The sequence below is a fragment of the Erpetoichthys calabaricus genome, chromosome 13 (assembly GCF_900747795.2).
Source record: "Erpetoichthys calabaricus chromosome 13, fErpCal1.3, whole genome shotgun sequence".
In the NCBI taxonomy this organism is placed as follows: domain Eukaryota; kingdom Metazoa; phylum Chordata; class Cladistia; order Polypteriformes; family Polypteridae; genus Erpetoichthys; species Erpetoichthys calabaricus.
In genome coordinates, this window is record NC_041406.2 from 106724664 (window position 1) to 106743784 (window position 19121).

Sequence of the window (19121 nt, forward strand, 5' to 3'; positions counted from 1 at the left end):
GTTTGTGGGTCTGGTGTGGGTTGTTGGTATGCATATTTTAACTGCCAGTAAGGAGTAGCATTAACTGATCTGTACGCCAGGTCTGTGTAAGGGAAGCAGTGCTGATCATAAAAAACCTTAAAGGGCCCTCTAAGAATCGGAAACCATATGACACCCTGTGAATTAAAAATAATGAAAGATGTATCACTATTTACAAGGAGCTGCCATCTTCTTAATGGAAGAAAAGAGTGTGAACCACCTGCACAGATCGGAAACAGATAAGAAGTGCAAACTGTGTGAAGTGTGACTTCAAACAAAACAAGGGGGCTCCGCCCCCTACTCGCTTCGCTCGCCTACCCCCGGCGTTGGATATCCTGAAATACATTAGTCAAGCTCGTTCATTTTGGAGCCGTGCCCACTTTGCCCGCGGCATTTCAGACGCACGTTGTAGGCGCCTGCGTTCATTGATTTTATCCAGGCGGGCTCGTGTTTGTATATCCGTCAGTCGAGGTCATTCGTTTTGAACCCGTGCCTGCTTTGCTTCCACAGTGTCAGACGCGCGTTGTAGGCGCCCGCGTTCATTGATCTTATCCAGGCGGGCTCGTGTTTGTATCGTTGAGCTGTATTGTGTTTGAATTTGGTGTAAAGCGTTCAGCGGTTTGTACAATCCCAAGCAGCACATTATTCCTAACTTCACTCCGCAGTAGTGCCACTCACAATATGTCGGTGACGCCTGTGCCTTCACTCCGCAGTAGTGCCACTTACATTATGACGGTGACGCCTGCGCCTTCCGTTCTATCTTTGTGGACCTGTGGGGCCTCCGTAGCCTCTCACGGTTGACTCTGGGGTGCAGCGCAGAATCCTCTTTTGTGTGTGGCTGTGTCGTTAGTCGTTAGCTATGGGCGCGTTGTTGCTTCATTTCTCATTCACGTTAGTTGAGCTCTTTCATTCTTGGGCCGTGACTCCTTCGTTCGCGGTGGAGAAGACTTCGCTTGCGGTGTATGAGACGCGCACCTGCGCAGTACGTCTCATGGTCCCATCGCCGTGTACCTGCGTCCATATCCGGTTTATTCTCAGTTAGTAATATGGATGCTTTCTGGTATGGCCAATCAGTGCTAGACTAGAACTCTGTGAGCACAATGATTTTTTTTTTTTTTTGATTTTTTTTTTTTTAAAGTTAAACGTATTGCTAGTTCATAGCCATTTATTGGATGCAGCAAAGTGTATCATTCTATACTATGAATGGCAGTGCTGCCACAAGTACATGATAAACAAAAGGTGTTGTGGCCAGCCAGGAGTGGCTGGTTTTGGCAAGTTCTAAAACATTATCCTATTGCTTTCCTATGGTCCTCAGCTATAAGTATGAATGGCCACAACTTGGTTGTCTATAAATCCCTGCATGACTGTATAGCTTTCCACAGTTTGAAAACCCACTCCCCATGATTGGCACAATGGCAGTAACAACAATTGAGCATTAACAACATATTTGCTAAACAATTCCAGGAGCTTCAAACTGATAAACTCCATTAGCATTTAATGGTTCCTGGCACTGTCAATAAAAGTCATGTCACATTATTTGACTTTCCCATCAATTTTCAGTAGTTCCCTTCATTTACGTAATCTCAGCAAGTCACAGGCAGGCACAGCACACTCCCACAATTCCTAGTTGTGTAGTGTGACATACCCAGTAAGTCGGTCCATTGGCAATTATGAGAGTACTGGTGCATAATTGGTTAGAATACATCCAAAACAAAAAAACTGAAAAAAAATACTGTAAACATACTAAGCAAAAATGTGTTCTTTCTACCTGACAACTACCATTTTATCAAATCAGGCTTTGGTATTCTTAGTTGAATTTATTGCAGTGATCTGGCAAACTGGAGCTGAAATTCCCATCTAATTTTTGTGCAGTGTTCTTTTCTATCCTATAATGGGAAGAATAGCATTAAACAGAGTGCATCAGGATCATGTAGGGATCATTCTGCATACTTGTTCAGGAATTTCACTCTCTTAGTATGCATACTCTTAGCATGTATGTCTCCCTTCTTTAATCTATCAGCTTTTGCCTACTATACTTACCCGGCTCCGCTCTGTCAGGGTGGTTAGCATGACAATCACAGATGAGTGTTGCTCCCACACAGCACTCCAAAAGTGCACACAGGTGTGTGGAAGAGGACCTTGACTTGCTATGTACTTGTTAACAATGTTACCAGAGGGGATTTCCATCTGCAAAAGAGGAGGGGATGCAAAATGAAAATCTTACATGCGGTGTAACTCTATAAACCAAGGCTCTTATTTGATCTTGATAGCTTCTACAAAAGGCACTTGCATTTATTATAAAGAACAGTGTATATATTGTCCAAAATAATAATGCACAGAATTACAATTTCACAATTGCTTTTTGTACAACAGTCATTTTTGCCATCAGCTTCATTCTATGAGCAATAGCAGATGGCCCAAGTCAAATAGAAAAAAAAAGATAGCATCAGTTTCAATTAAGTCACTCAAATGCAACAAACTATTAAGGGCCCAGAGCAAGCAAATATAAAAACCCATAAGATATAATCCCCAGGGTAAAAGCACCATTTGGGGAGAGAGTGAAGCTACTTGTCTAAAGTAGTTGAAATACAACATTAACTAAATATCACAGCTTACGTTTTTGTGCTTAATTTCTGTACTGGCTATGTAGCATTCTGCTCAATAAATAAGGAAATCACTACTCATTTCCCAACATGGACATACCGTTAAAAGATCAGTAGACCATGCTAGTTATGTAGGTGAGAAATAGGAAGGTAGGTTGTTCTGTTTTGTTTCTTCTTAGAAACAACAATCACTATAAGGGTATGCTAATTACATAACAAATACAGTGTAATATTACTGTATGTTGTGTGAATGACAGAACAAAATCTCACATACACCAACACAGTTCCATTCATTAGTACACATCATTAACATGAAATTCTACACTTATTGAGATTTGACCAATTTAGTACTACACTTATTTCTGAGAATTCAACTGATCCGATTTCACGTAGTTCTCCAAGATCAGCACAACTTTTTGAAGCAGGATACAAATTTACAGTATACCGCATTTAGGATTCTGAGTTAAATAAATAATTTACCAAAGTGTCTCTAGTTCCATAAGAAAATATCCCATACTTTTGAGATTTTCTTAATGTTTGAAAATCTGCACTTGCAAATACAAGGGAAAAAATGGAAATATTTACAATGCAAGAAACAAATCCCTCGAAACATCAATAACTGCAAAGAAAGAGGCAGTGACATTACCAGCACTTCTACACAACTTCCATAAAGGCTGAATATGTTTTACACCCATTATCATTTTCAAAATGCATAGACTTCCAGTAAACAAAGCGATAGGCCTTTACAAAGGCAAAAACTGGCAAAGCAGTTAAACAAGACTGAATTGTTTCAGAATGTCAGGTGTAACACAGATTCATGACCTCTGTGTTGACAGAATCTTTTAGCTTCTCACTGCCGCATTTGTTATTGAGCATTTTAACAAAACTACCATATTGCCATTAGGTAGTGGCCCAAACATTGCAGAGTCTAACATTTGAATCATATTTGCTGACTACAGCTCTGTCCTTCAACAAACCTGTTCCCTCTAAGCTGGCCTTTAATGCTAGAGGTCTGGGCCTATGCAAAGGCAGGCAAAAGACAATCTGCGCAGGTTTTAGATTATGGACAACCACACAATTTTGCTACCTCACTCACTCACCTGTGAGTGAATAGCCAACTATAGCAACATCCAAAGCAGTAAATTTACTGTTAACAGAAAAAGTGACTTGGTATGTTAGTAATGACAAGGAGACTGTACACTTGTACAATATAGCAGATTTTACTAACTAGTGTAATGACAACAACTTGACCATGAATGACACCAAAATAAAATAACTACTTTTTATGTAAGGAAACAACATCCTGATCAGCATCGATGTTGAAACAGTACAAAGAATGAACTGCTTCAAGTTTTAGCAGATTACATAAATTTGATGAGCTGAGTTAGACCTGTAATGCATAGATTGGAAAGTTTGACACAAATTGGGAAAAAAAGAATTAAAGCAGAAGCCAAGAAAAATGCCCCAAAAAAGACATTTCAGAAAAATAGAAAGATGTACAGAAAAAAACTGAAGGTAAGGAAGAAATGGTAAAAAGTCTAATATATATATATATTATATATAGACTTTTTTTGTGTCTAGGGTTGGACTAATCCTTAATACCCACTTTGAATATCACAACTCCCATACTACAATACAAAATTCTCAGCATCTTTCTGTTACGTTTGTATGTTTTGTTTCATAATTGCTTTTTAAAACATTTTTCAGAAATGGCTGAAAATGTTGTTGCTTTAATTCAGACACTAAAGGCAATGCTTATAAGAGGCAGAATATGTTTATTGGTTTTAACATGTCTTTATAGTATACAGTATGTAAGACCATATAAGGCCATGAAGATTGAATGTGACTTGCTCATAAAACTTTGCACTTGGATTAGTCTCAAACAGATTTAGGATGCTGACATCCCGGTAATCTCTTCTGATTTTTGTCAGCTAACTTCATTCAATTTCAAAAACTAAGAATTAATCTACCTATTTTATGCAGAATTTCAAAATGACACCTCATGTTTCTCTTTGATGTACAGTACCACCTAGCTTATTTAAGTACCTACAGTATATACAGTATACACACATGTCCTACAGTACACTGTTTAATCTTGTAGTCTGTTGTTTGGGCACATGTTTAATAATTAAAAAAAAAAAAAAAAAAAGGTCAAAGAGCACACTATTAAACTAACAATAAAAGAAAATCTAAACATTTTATGATATATTTTATAGTATTTTTGGAACATAATTATTTAAAAAATATGCTATGGCAAATTCAATAAATACTGAGATATCTTGTTCCAGTATATCTGGAATATCTCTTTGGAAACCAAACATAAATTGAAAATGAACAACAGTTACCCCTCAAGCGACCATAGCTCTAAAAAATCAGTCCATGAAAAATGCCCTGGTCATGTTGGCTATGTAACAGTGAGAACATAACATATAAATGTTTCAGTGAGTGTGGTGGGTTGGCACCCTGCCCAGGATTGGTTCCTGCCTTGCTCCCTGTGTTGGCTGGGATTGGCTCCAGCAGACCCCGTGACCCTGTGTTCAGATTCAGCGGGATGGACAATGGATGGATGTTTCAATGAGTAAAATTACCAAAACCATTCCCTACCAAACTACATTCCCATTAAAATGAAACACATAAAACTTACATTAACGTAATTTGCATTTATGTAATCGTCCTCTTCTCCAAGTAAGACCACTCTGGTAGTGTCATCTAGAAAATAAAAACATACAGTACAGAATATTGTGCATGTTTGATTGTGCACATATGTATTGTAGAAATAGAGAGATAGGTATACTTTATATATGGGAAATTAAAACTTTACAGAAGCTAGAGAGAGAATATATGTGAATCAGAATAAAAGTGCACACACATTGCTATGAGTATTAGTATAGCATTTTAGAAATGCCTGAATGTGCCTTGTTATTTTGCCTGTGGTTGGGTCCTGCCCTGCACTCATCAACTGCTAGGAAATATGCTTGTTCTTTATAACCCAGCAAAAGAGAAAAAGGGCATTGAAAAGTGCATGCATTTATCACGTTTGTGGATTTAACCGGCTTCATCAATTACAGAGAAATTAATTTCAGATGCACTGGAAATTAGTAAGGACCTATAGGTAGACGCCAAAATTGGGGATGGCACAAGTGCAGTCAGATAAATACAATACAAAAAAAAAAAAAACAACAGATTCAGGCTTTGAAGTAAATGCAGAACTTATATAATTATAAATTGAGAAAGAATATAGCTAAAATAATCAAACACCCACATCTGTTGCCAAGCATTCTGAAAATCTCGCCAGATAGGAAAAGGACCTTGACATAAAGACAAAAGCAGGTATGACAGCATTACAGTTCCACTATACAATGTACTAACTAAAAAAAATTCCATTTAAAGAGGCTTACTTGTTTGTGAAGAGCCAGACATTGTAGTTATCATGATGCATGTGTGTGTGTGTGTGTATGTATGGCATCCACATATAATTAACTGATGTGGTATCCTTAAGAATTATAACTGTAAAATTGAAAATTTGCAGAACTTAGTATCTTTTGAAATGCTTTTACCTTTCCTTTGCTTTAATATAAAGTTATTGCGTTTTAAAAGGCACTAGCTGCTCTCACATCACTCTTCACTGTAAAATGGTTGAGACAACTCAAATGTTGATCCACCTTCCTTTTCTGCTCACTACAAGATATCAGTTTGTTTCTTATCAAACATGTTGCCTTTTCCCTCATATAAATACATACTGCAAACTAAACAGGTAGAGATGAAGAGTAAGCCATGCAATTGAAGCACTATGGAGAGCGCAGATAAATAGATATCTAAATACTTGTGTTGAACTGATTCACAGTGAAAATATACAGTATATATAAGTATGTATGTATAAATCTTTCATATTTGAAGATGCACCATGCAGGAAAGGGGCTGCCTTAGGTAAACTGACCACCAGGATGGCACATGCTGAGAATCTCCTAAAAGTCAATTTACTTTATGATTCTATTGATTCTGTTGAACTGTTCATTGAGTTTAGGCTTGGACAGATTAAATATGTATACTATGATAACTGTAGAGTATAAAACATTACAACATCTCCATATACAGACTGTCATACTGTATGAAAATAAAACAAATATTTGTTAGATTTGTCAAAAAAAGTTTTTACTTAGATTATTTGTAAGTTGCAAAGATAAAATGGAAACAAATCTATTGACAGTACAAATGTGAAAGTGTCAAGGTGTTCTTAAGTATTCTTTACTTAGAAACTAATTTAATGCAATTTATTTATACAGAGATCATACATAAATAAAATGGCTTCCATGTTATACGCTAGAGCATGCATATACAACAGCAACAACTACAACCATCCTTAATAGCTGGAAAGCATCCTCAGACTGCAATATTCAAAAGCACAAAATGTGAACAATAATAAAAATACATTTCAGAACAAAAAACTAGACAAAATAATGAATATAATGTCAAATGCAGCCAGAATCTGACTGTCCAAACTACTGACATATTGAAACAGGGCCAGGTGAAAGAACTTTAGTTGGGTTTCATTGAAGCCAAGGAAGATGATCCTTTACTATGGAAGTAATTCTGAAGCTTGGTTAACAACTGACTCTGGCATAAAGTTTCACTCTGCCTTGAGCCAGAGGAGTAAAGAGTCTAGAAGCAAGATTAAGAGACGAGAGGTAAGAAAGTGGGCAAGACACCCCATGAATGGAGTGGCCCAGAGCGGAGGTAGCTTTTTGGATAGTCATGTATAATATTTTGTTCTCCCTACGTATATTCCCCACTTATAGGCTTTTTTTCAGTTTAATACTTTGTCACATTTTGCTACTTTGTCAAGATTTTTTTTAAGCTCATTTTATGCCAATAATGAATTTTTTTTTTTGGAATATTGTTTATTTCTAATTGTTTGCTTTCTGGAATTGTTGGGATTTATTTTTTAAATATTTGCTGTCTTTTGTCACCTTGTTGATGATACAGAACAGAACAGGGGTCCCCAACTCCGGTCCTGTAGGGCCCTAGTGGCTGCAGGTTTTCAGTGTAACCATTTTCTTAATTAGTGCACTGTTTTTGCTGCCAATTATCTTCTTTTGAATTAATTTTAATTTATTTGTTTTTTTTAAGATCTGTTCCTCTGGATTTCTTCATTGTTCCTCTGAATTGCTTCATTTCTTTCCTTAAATGGCACCCAAACAGAAAAGAAATGTGATGTTAGTGAGCCAACAGAAGACCAACTAAATCAGGGCCTCAAACTCCCACCTATTTCACTCCAAGCAGTTGCTTAATTAGGCACCGAGTCTTGTTGTTAACTAAACCCGTTCTTTAATTCCATGGCTTGTTGCTGCTCTTATTGGGCAATAGCAAATATTTCTGAAATTGTTGATTTTCTCTTTTCTAAGAGCACTGTTCAAATGTGTTGGGGACCTGAGCAGATCAACATTCCTGAGACCTTCATCTTTCTTTTTTCACACATTGTATGATCGACACAGTTTGCTGGTCGTGTTTTGGTTCATTTTGTAATTTATTATTGTTTGCTGCTAATTAAGGGGTCTGAGTTTTCAAGAACCAATTAAATAAAATTAATTCAAGGGAAGTTAATTAGGAGCAAAAACAGGACACTAATTAGGAAAAGGGTTAGAATGAAAACTTGCAGCCACTGCGGCCCTCCAGGACCAGAGTTGGGGACCCCGATATAGAAGGCTTGAGGCAGGTTGGTTATACTCACTGTTCATGATGCTAGAAGGAGTGGAGTGATGTGTTGCATGTTGACTAGCACATGCAAGTTAAAAAATTCAATGTAATCAGTACACAAGACAATAATGACTTTATAAGTCTATATCATTTTGTGTTTTGGGTCTTTGGACATATTCCCATTACTGTGGCATTATTATATAATGTGTTAACTGATGATGTAAAAAGTGCCATATTATTTAATTCCCAATTTGAACTTTAGCTAAATAATAAAGGATTGACTCTTTATGAAAAAGAATACAAGGTACAGGTTTTGTATAAGAATTACATGTTCCCAATCTTGCTTTGCTAACAAAAATGTCTGATTTTGCCCTTACCAATCTAGAAGTGGATACTCTTCAGAGTTATGCCACAGAGTAGCAAGATAAAACAAATACAGTATGTCCAAAACTGCTTGAGGGACATCGTGAAGTATTGTATCTAGCTTCTGCTGATGTACCTTTTCATATCTCAATAATACAATGCATGCTGCATACCAAAGGTCTTCAAGGGTTATCAATAAGGAGAATTTTTGTTCCACAAAATAATTCTTTAGTTAATATTAAGGTGAAAAAAATCTATGATCCCATAAATTGAAATATTAATGTAAAATCAACCTTGATGGGCACAATACAAATGTTACATCTGTGGATTATGACACAGTGGCTACCACTAAGATTCCTACTGTTAATGTTGGAAGTGTCATGGATTGTGGCTGTTACTGTTACCGCATTATCATTCCAGAATGTCCAGAAAGAAAATTACCACTGTCTGTGAGCTGAAGTTGAGGTGAAAATGAGTCTCTCCAACATAATGACCCTAAATATTTTAGTAAACCCACCGAAGAATGAATTAGAACGTAGACACTTTGGGTTTACCGGATATGGTGTACTGTGTATTCATTCTACTCCAATATCAATGGAGTGAAAAACCAGATTTACTTACGAACATGTTTTTAAAAACAGCTTCTTTATACTGCAGTTCCAGAATGCATCTTAGCATCAAGGTTCAGATTTATTTTTACCAGTGAGTTTTGCTCAAGGGTAGTTTTATTTTGCTTCATCTTGATTTTTAGAAACAAAAAAGGCACAGCCTGGCAACATTACTGTGCATATACAATCCATATTCTATACATATTTTGCATATGGTAGGCAGTACCACATAATTTTTCACATTTAAGAAAAACATGTTTTATTTCTAAATTATTGAGACAACATTAATAAAAAGTGTTATAAGAAAGACATTGATAATGTAACATTATTTGGCATTTGTTGACTACTATAGTGCCCAGTAGGAAAGTTGCTTTGCAAAATTTAGATAGTTAAAAAAAAATAAAACAATTAAGGTCAGTAAACCTTAAAAACAATGCAAAAATTACAAGACTGCAATGATGTGTATTGTAAAGTAACAGGCCAGCATCCTTTCGTAGAATAATAACAAGATTTTAGAAGCACTTACATGGTAAGACATCTTTATATCTGTTTTTGTCCATGTTTTGTGGTAGCCTTGCACACATAAATGGCATTCCTGGCTTTTTTCTGTACAATTGCTGCAAGACAGAAACATTAAATGTAATTCAAAGGGACTTTTATCAGAAGCCAATTTTTGGTTTTGAAAAAATGATTTTGTGAGATGATCATTATTTTCAGATGTAGGCAATCTTCATCCTAAAGTTTCACAGAGCATATTTTATATTTGGAACAGACTCTCCTCTCTTTTTCACCAAGATTCTTGTTTGATTTGACTACTTAGTGATCTGCTCTGGTGTTCATTTAAGACCGTAATATGACATGCTGTAGATTATGATTTGTTTTATTCCCAAATGTAAAGTGCATTGAAATATACAAGGTAAACAGAGTTGCAATGAATCTGGTAGGTCTAATGGTTAAGAGCTCCTTTTTAATTAATTTGTTGTAAAGAAAATTTAGAACTCTGACATGTGGGTACCATATCCAGCAGAGCAGCAGCTCATTCATATTTCTAGTCTATTATTCTATTCAGTAAACCAGAATAATAAAAACAAGTCTTGGAGCAAATGCACTGCTGCATTCTAACACAGTCTGAAATACCTTTACTGTATTTTACCCTGTAAACCCTATCTGAATATACAGACAGAATGTAAAGCCGGAAAGTAAACAGTACTGTAATATAAAAAACATAATAGTTTAATTAAAGGCAGTAATAAGTTTTTAGTTAATATAACCATTTTCACAATTCAGTACATAGGTTTGTCTACTCTCTGCTGATGCAATGCTAAAATACATAACAAATAAGCACAATAATAAATGAATCAAAAATTGTGAAGCCTGAATACAGCAAAAAAAAAAAAAAAAAAGTTTCAGCTGGAGAATGCTAGCTATACCAGACACCTGAATAGTCTAAAGAATTTAAGAACATTCACTACTCTTAGTGTAGTCTGCAGTCACCGCCCAAGGATTGCTAAAGGTTTCAGTCAAGACCTATCTGTCCCTGCAAGCATAATTTTGAAATCTGAACTCCTAGTGAGACAAAAGAACACTTCCAATGATACTCATTGGTTAAATACAGCAAGACAAGTACGAGGGAACATGTTTAATCTGTTTGTGAGAGGTGTGTGGCGTTGTTGTGGTGGGCAGCTTTATGTTACCTTCTAGTGCCCTGCTGAATAAAATGCTTGTGTACTTCTGTAATTAAGAGAGTGTTCACAGTAAAACATGCAAGACAAAATGCAACTTGACATATGTAATTGTTTTGCTAATTAGACACTATTTAGTGTTTAAATGATACTACTGTATAATTAATATAAATTAGTCATTAAATATTGAAAACAATGTCTATCATTTTTTGTTATTTTTAACTTTACAATGCTAAGACTAGCTCAGTAATTATTTAAGCTTCTACCACTGCACTCCAGAGCAAATACATTGTGATTAAGCAGTTTTCCTATTGACAAACCTCAAACTGGATGAGCACAGTGCCACTTTCAAGGCCACTCTTCATTTGTGCCATGGATTCCTCCAGAGTCTCACCATACTGAGGAAATGTAGGCAAGATTGGCGCTCCCATATAACTGAAATCCATTTCATCCTCTGGCACTGGCTGAATGAATGGTTTTGCAACTGAAAAAGTTAATAGAATAGAATATAGTCACACACAGAAGTTATTGGTCTTTGCAGAGTCATTCTTTATTGTGAGATTTCTCAAATTATTATGTACGCAAGTTTGGCACTCCCATAAAACTGTAATCCATTGCATCCTCTGGCACTGGCTGAATGAATGGCTTGTGAATTTAAAATGTGTTGGGATGGTATTCCTTTCATAAAAGTGCTATGAAATATAAAGATTCTTTGCAAAACTGTGAATTTTTTATCCATAGTTTTCTGGGCATAATAATGTCTACACTTCACTATATGATTGAAAGATGCAGGCTTTCTTGAATTCCAAGAATAAATAGTAAATTGTTTAACTGCATGATTCCCAATTTCTGCAATAGACTAAGATCAGTTACTCTAGTATAACAGATTACTGTTAAAGGTGGTAGTATTGCTGTTCTTAATGCTTAATTTCTCTTTTTCTCCTGGGTATTAAAAGATAAAGTTTGGCATAACTGCTACTTTGACAATGGTGCTCTTAAATAATCAATATGTAATACATACATTAACAAATTCACTATACTTTTCTTTTATATTATAGTTAATACGTCAATATTTCACTCTTGAATAATGCAGAGAGCACACCATAATGTCACAAGTTCAGTACCCACTTCTGGTACACCCAGACAGGCTGACCTACAGAGAATGCAATGACCAAATGATACACTGGGAAAAAACTATTAAGACAATGAGAGAGATACCATTTTGAGATGCACTGCTGTTACTAAGAGAGTGAAGCAATGCTTTGTGTACATGAAAATTATCTACACTATTAAACTGCTTGCCTTTTAAATTTAGCATGATAATTTATCTGCTAGAAGCAGGTTATTGTAATAGAAATATAACATATTTGGTATATAAAAGCAGGAAAACACTCTTAGAAGTACCTTTTCTGCACCTGTAAAGGTCAGGTAAAACTGAAATCAATGCAACAGAGTTGGTGGGGCAACACTAAAGCTTAGCACATGCAGTATTGTAATACACGTACAGATATTTGAATCTTACACCAGTCACTGTTCATGCACAGTTTTTTTTGTATCTATCTGGGTTTTCTCTGGCCTGTCAAATTTACACCCAATTCCCAATGGAGCTGGATGCATGTTAAGCTGATTTACAACCTTGTCTAGCATAAGCAAAAGCATGTTTTTTGTAAAAGGGTTGTTTTCTGTCTTGTTCCTAATGCAGCTTTGATTGACTCTTAATCTTTGTGAACATCCAATAAAACAAGTTTCAGAAAAATTAATGGATTGATTGGTGTGTGAAATATGCTGTAACAGTCTATCACATTCAATTTGCTTGATTTCACAACTGCCACTGGGATCTTTAATAATGTTATAGAGACTACAAGTATACATACTTTAAGTCATGTCAATTAATAGTTTAAAAGATCTTCCATTATCTTCTGATTATGTATAGAAGTTCCCATGGGCTCACCACCTGTAGGAGGGGCCAAGGAGGTCGGGTGCAGTGTGAGTTAGGTGGTGGCCGAAGGCGGGGACCTTGGCGGTCTGATCCTCGGCTACAGAAGCTGGCTCTTGAGATGTGGAATGCCACCTCTCTGAAGGGGAAGGAGCCTGAGCTAGTGTGCAAGGTTGAGAATTTCCAGCTAGATATAGTCGGGCTTACCTCGATACACAGCGTGGACTCTGGAACCAGTCTCCTTGAGAGGGGCTGGACTCTATCACTCTGGAGTTGCCCTCGGTGAGAGGCGCTGAGCAGGTGTGGGCATACTTATTGCCCCCCAACTTGGAGCCTGTTCATTGGGGTTTACCTGAGTAGACGAGAGGGTAGCCGCCCTCCGCCTTCGGGTGGGGGGGACAGGTCCTAACTGTTTGCGTGTATGCGCCGAACAGCAGTCTGGAATACCCACCCTTTTTGGAGTCCCTGGAGGGGGTGCTAGAGGGCGCACATTCTGGGGACTCCCTCGTTCTGCTGGGAGACTTCAATGCTCACATAGGCAATGACAGCGAGACCTGGAAGGGGGTGATTGGGAGGAATGGCCCCCCCGATCTGAACCCGAGCGGTGTTTTGTTATTGGACTTCTGTGCTCATCATGGATTGTCCATAACGAACACCATGTTCAAGCATAGGGTTGTCCATATTTTTACCTGGCACCAGGACACCCTAGGCCTCAGTTCGATGATCGACTTTGTGGTCGTATCGTCGGACTTGCGGCCACATGTCTTGGACACTCAGGTGAAGAGAGGGGCGGAGCTGTCAACTGATCACCACCTGGTGGTGAGTTGGCTTTGATGGTGGGGGAGGATGCCAGTCAGGCCAGGTAGGCCCAAACGTATTGTGAGGGTCTGCTGGGAACGTCTGGCAGAGTCCCCTGTCAGAAGTAGCTTCATCTCCCACCTCCGGCAGAACTTTGACCACATCCCGAGGGGGGGGCATTGAGTCCAAATGGGCCATGTTCCGTTCTATTGTTGAGGTGGCTGACCGGAGCTGTGGCCGTAAGGTGCTCGGAGCCTGTCGTGGCGGCAATCCCCGAACCCATTGGTGGACACCAGCGGTGAGGGATGCCGTCAAGCTGAAGAAGGAGTCCTACAGGACCTTTTTGTCCTGTGGGACTCCGGAGGCAGCTAATAGGTACCGGCAGGCCAAGCGGAATGCGGCTTCAGTGGTTGCTGAGGCAAAAACTCGGGCGTGGGAGGAGTTTGGGGAGGCCATGGAGAACGACTTCCGGATGGCTTTGAGGAGATTCTGGTCCACCATCTGGTATCTCAGGAGGGGGAAGCAGTGCAGTGTCAACACTGTATATAGTGGGGATGGTGCGCTGTTGACCTCAACTTGGGACGTTGTGGGTAGGTGGGGGGAGTACTTCAAAGACCTCCTCAATCCCACTAACATGCCTTCCAATGAGGAAGCAGAGCCTGGGGACTCGGAGGTGGACTCTCCCACCTCTGGGACTGAGGTCATCGAGGTGGTCAAAAAACTCCTTGGTGGCAGGGCCCCGGGGGTGGATGAGATACGCTCGGAGTTCCACAAGGCTCTGGATGTTGTAGGACTGTCTTGGTTGACACGCCTCTGCAACATCACATGGACATCAGGGACAGTGCCTCTGGATTGGCAGACCAGGGTGGTGGTCCCCCCTCTTTAAGTAAGGGGACTGGAGGGTGTGTTCCAACTACAGAGAGATCACACTCCTCAGCCTCCCTGGAAAAGTCTATTCGGGGATCCTGGAGAGGAGGGTCCGTCGGATAGTCGAACCTCGGATTCAGGAGGAACAGTGTGGTTTTCGTCCAAGTCGTGGAACAGTGGACCAGCTCTACACCCGTGGCAGGGTCCTGGAGGGCACATGGGAGTTTGCCCAACCAGTCTACATGTGTTTTGTGGACTTGGAAAAGAAGGGTGTCAGAGCTTGGTCCGCATGGCTGGCAGTAAGTCGAACCCATTTCTGGTGAGAGTTGAACTCCACCAGGGCTGCCCTTTGTCACCGATTCTGTTCATAACTTTTATGGATAGAATTTCTAGGCGCAGCCAGGGCGTTGAGGGGGTCCGGTTTGGTGGGCTCAGGATTGGGTCACTGCTTTTTGCAGATGATGTTGTCCTGTTTGCTTCATCAGGCCGTGATCATCAGCTCTCTCTTGATCGGTTCGCAGCCGAGTGTGAAGCGGCTGGGATGGAAACCAGCACCTCCAAATCCGAGACCATGGTCCTCAGCCGGAAAAGGGTGGAGTGCCTTCTCAGGGTTGGGAGCGAGACCCCAAGTGGAGGAGTTCAAGTATCTCAGGGTCTTGTTCACAAGTGAGGGAAGAATGGAGCAGGAGATCGACAGGTGGATCAGTGTGGCGTCCTCAGTGATGTGAGCTCTGCATCGGTCTGTTATGGTGAAAAAGGTGCTGATCCGTATTCAAAGCTCTCAATTTACCTGTCGATCTACGTTCCTACCCTCACCTATGGTCATGAGCTGCGGGTAGTGACCGAAAGAACGAGATCGCGATTACAAGCGGCTGAAATGAGTTTCTTCTGCAGGGCATCTGGGCTTTCCCTTAAAGAGAGGGTGAGAAGCTCAGTCATCCGGGAGGAGCTCAGAGTAGAGCCACTGCTTCTCCACATCGGGGACGCCTCCCTGGTGAGGTGTTCTGGGCACATCCAACTGGGAGGAGGCCCCGGGGAAGACCCAGGACACGCTGTAGGGACTATGTCTCTTGGCTGGCCTGGGAACGCCTCAGGATTCCCCCGGAATAGCTAGTAGAAGTGGCCGGGGAGAGGGAAGTCTGGGCATCTCTGCTCAAGCTGCTGCCCCAGCGGCCTGATCTCGGATAAGTGGAAGAGGATGGATGGATGTGTATAGAAGATCCATGATAAAGCTAATACTAAAGCATGTCATCTCTAATGTCAGTCTGTCTTTCTTAAGAATATCTCCACAGTAAATCGGCCCTTGCCTTCACACATAAGGCTACTGAAAACTCGTCATAATATATTCATTCACTGTATCATTGATTACATTGGGTTTAACACTTTGTTTTACTTTTCAGTCTTATTCAGACCTAGTCAAAGATTACTAAAGTCTTTTTGTTTCTTTGACAATCCGCTTATTTTTACCTTTAGATTGCATATTTGGAAGATACACATACACATATATTTCTGGGACTCCCCTAAATTCACATGGAAAACCCTAGATGTAGAGCTTGCTAATCTATGACACTATGGTGTTTACCAGTATTTAGGTCACTAGGCCAGGAGCAGTGGTGGAAGATGTGTCACTCAAAATTAAAAAAAAAAAAGATCAAATCAGACATTTAGACTCTACTCAAATAAATTTTGATAGTGCACCTTTGCGACGGACCAAAAGAGCAAGCTCTTTGCTGTGCAATTCCCGACTTGCTTTGATGAACATGACCACCTGATCATGTGTGTGCTCAGAGATATCTCTTCCGTTGATCAGCACAATCTGATCACCTTCCAGAAGTTTAGGTGTACACTTGCTTGCCTAAGGGGAAAAACAGAATACAACTGTCAAAACTGCTACACTCACAAACTTTTCCAGTGCAGTGGAATGAAATAAAACAACTTCTTTAGCATTATGTTCATCCATAGAAAAATAAATGAAAACCCTTGAATTTTTTTCAAGAAGAAAAAATGTTAGGTGTAAAAGAAACATGTAAACATTAAAATGTCAACATAAATAGAATAGGAAAAGTATGTTTAATGTCCACAGCTGTACTGATGCAGATTTAGTATACTTCCTTTGTGTGATATGTTTTGGGACAGTCACAAACGCAAAGCCCAATGTTGCAATCGGGACAGTAGAAATGTGTTTCTTTATGCACTTTTCCTATGACATTTTTCCTGTTGCATGCACATGGGTAGGTAGAATGTCAGTGCCTGATTCACACAATTGACACATTCTTTGTGTTATTATAGGTCAACACAGTGCAAGGCTTAGTGACTTCCACATTTTCCATGTCACGAATGACATTGGCTGCATTGTGAACAGTGCTTAGGGGATAGTGTCTTGTTGCTTTACTTGATTGCAATCATTTTGTCTTTTTGCCACACACCTACCTGGCAGCACAGTGAAACTTCAGGTGTCCATTTTCAACAGGCATATCCATACGGTTTAGTCATATACGTGCTGTATCTATCAGCTTTACTATTCATGTGAACGTCTGATGACCAATTTGCATTGTCATCACAATTGCTTGATTTAATTAATGATTCAGTTTCAGTTTGTTCTAAAACTGGCTTTACAGCTTCTCATTTACACACTATTGTGTTTTGGATGAAGGCTCTGCACCACTCATGAAATTGGAAAATCATGACAATCACAATAAGAATACAAACCTAAATAGTGCTAAAGTGATGCAAAAAATATAACATTCAGTTTAAAAAATGTAGAGTAAACATCATCAATCCATGTGTAGTAAAGGGACACAGAGACTGAGGGACAGATCACAAGAGCTTATCACTGTGCAATTTAATGCCCTCACACAGTTGAACAAGTAAACAGAACTTAATTCATTCAACTTGCAGGAGGCAGTTCAATTGAATAATCTGACTTGAAGGCCTCAGGTTCACCACTAGCCTCCTCCCTATGTGAATGTGAAATGAAAAGGGGCAAGACCTGTCATGGCTATGCACAGAATTGTGGTAGTGCCCAGGGTTTGTCTCCTGCCTTGCGCCATGTGTTGGCTGGGATTGGCTCCAGCAGACCCCCATGACCCTGTAGTTAGGATATAGCGGGTTGGATAATGGATGGTAGTGTAATGGCATGGGGGAATGTTTTGCTGGCCCTGTTAACACCTACTGGTTTTCATTTTAGTGCCACAAAATAGCTTTGTATTGTAGCCAATCATATGTATCCCTTTAAGGTCCTTTTCAAACATTTGTGACCAGTGGAATAATGCACCATATCACAAAGATGGTCATCATCTGTATCATTCTGTAGCTACCTCTAGATCAAAGTCCAAGACATCACCTTTGGGATGAGGTGGAACAGGTGGGTCACAGCATAAATATGTGAGTCGGCATGAAACAAAATTCCTAAAAGATTTTACCAGGAACTTGATGAATCTATGCCAAAAAGATCCTATTCTCTACTAAATTAGTGTACCTGATAAACTGATTGAACTGTGCCAAAGCAAGCTCAGATACAAAACAGTCTTCTACATTTCTTAAGCCAAAACTTACTGGAGAATCTGGGCTAACTCTAGATATCACAAGAGGCATCTTCTGGTCCACTCCACCCTGTAGAAAACAAAATGGAAAATATAAGAAAGGAAACCATGGGCTGTGAGCAGGTATGCAAAATGACATTTTATATAATAGAATAACTGAAAATAGAACAGAAATCTACACTGGCATTTCAGATGCACCAGATCCTCAACAGTCATTTGCCGAATGGCAGTTCAACAACTTTTTCTACTTAACCAATACAAAGTGGCTAATAAACAAATGTTATATATAATGTAAGATTACTCACTATATTGCTTAAATCAAAACTACCTTTCTATGAACAGTTCCTTTAAAAAATATTCAGCCATTTTAGTTTTGGTATTACATTACAATAGAACTAAGGAAATAAGAAGTAGTAACTACAGCATCTCTCAGCAGTGATATCCACAAAAGTCCAACCTTACACTACCAACATGCTACACCCCTATGGATTAAAAACTTGATAACAAAAAGTGCCAGCAGCAACTGTGTTATCTTTACACTTTGGGGACAGATTAGCTATTAGCTAGACAAATGGGCTTGATGTTTCAAAAGTAAGACATGACACGACTAGGTGTTTTGTTTTTTTTTAATGCCAAGAAACATACTAAAGGAATGAAGCTGAAGTCAACAAATGATTTAAATGCAAACAAGGACAGTATAATGGGAACTCATGAAACTGCTTCTTTGGGAACTTCCAAACATGTGAGAGGTACACAGTACACAAGTAGAGATATAATGAAAGCTGATTTCGCCTGGAAATATTTTTGTATGAAAAAGCACATATTGCAAGATGTACAGTGTATTGCAGTAGTGGAGGAGTAGGTCATTGTTTAGCAAGGAGCAAGTGTCTGTTACTTATGAGTTTAAAAACACAGAAGTCACAGAGATTCTCAAGCTAAGCTATCAAAATGACATTTATGATACTCCACAATGTGTAAAAATGTATAGACAGTTATAACAGCATAAGCAT

At 39.1% G+C, this 19121-nt stretch overlaps 1 protein-coding gene across 1 annotated transcript in view; it reads right to left on the bottom strand.

Moving 5' to 3' along the window:
• ptpn3 (protein tyrosine phosphatase non-receptor type 3) overlaps window positions 1-19121 on the bottom strand; it is a 363093-nt gene that overhangs the window by 59991 nt on the left and 283981 nt on the right. Inside the window, exons 17-22 of the mRNA XM_028817422.2 lie at window positions 18125-18181; window positions 16268-16424; window positions 11289-11452; window positions 9813-9903; window positions 5266-5330; window positions 2059-2205 (exon numbers count right to left, since the gene is read on the bottom strand). Coding sequence (XP_028673255.2) covers window positions 2059-2205; window positions 5266-5330; window positions 9813-9903; window positions 11289-11452; window positions 16268-16424; window positions 18125-18181 — 681 coding nt within the window. The remainder of the gene's footprint in view (window positions 1-2058; window positions 2206-5265; window positions 5331-9812; window positions 9904-11288; window positions 11453-16267; window positions 16425-18124; window positions 18182-19121) is intronic.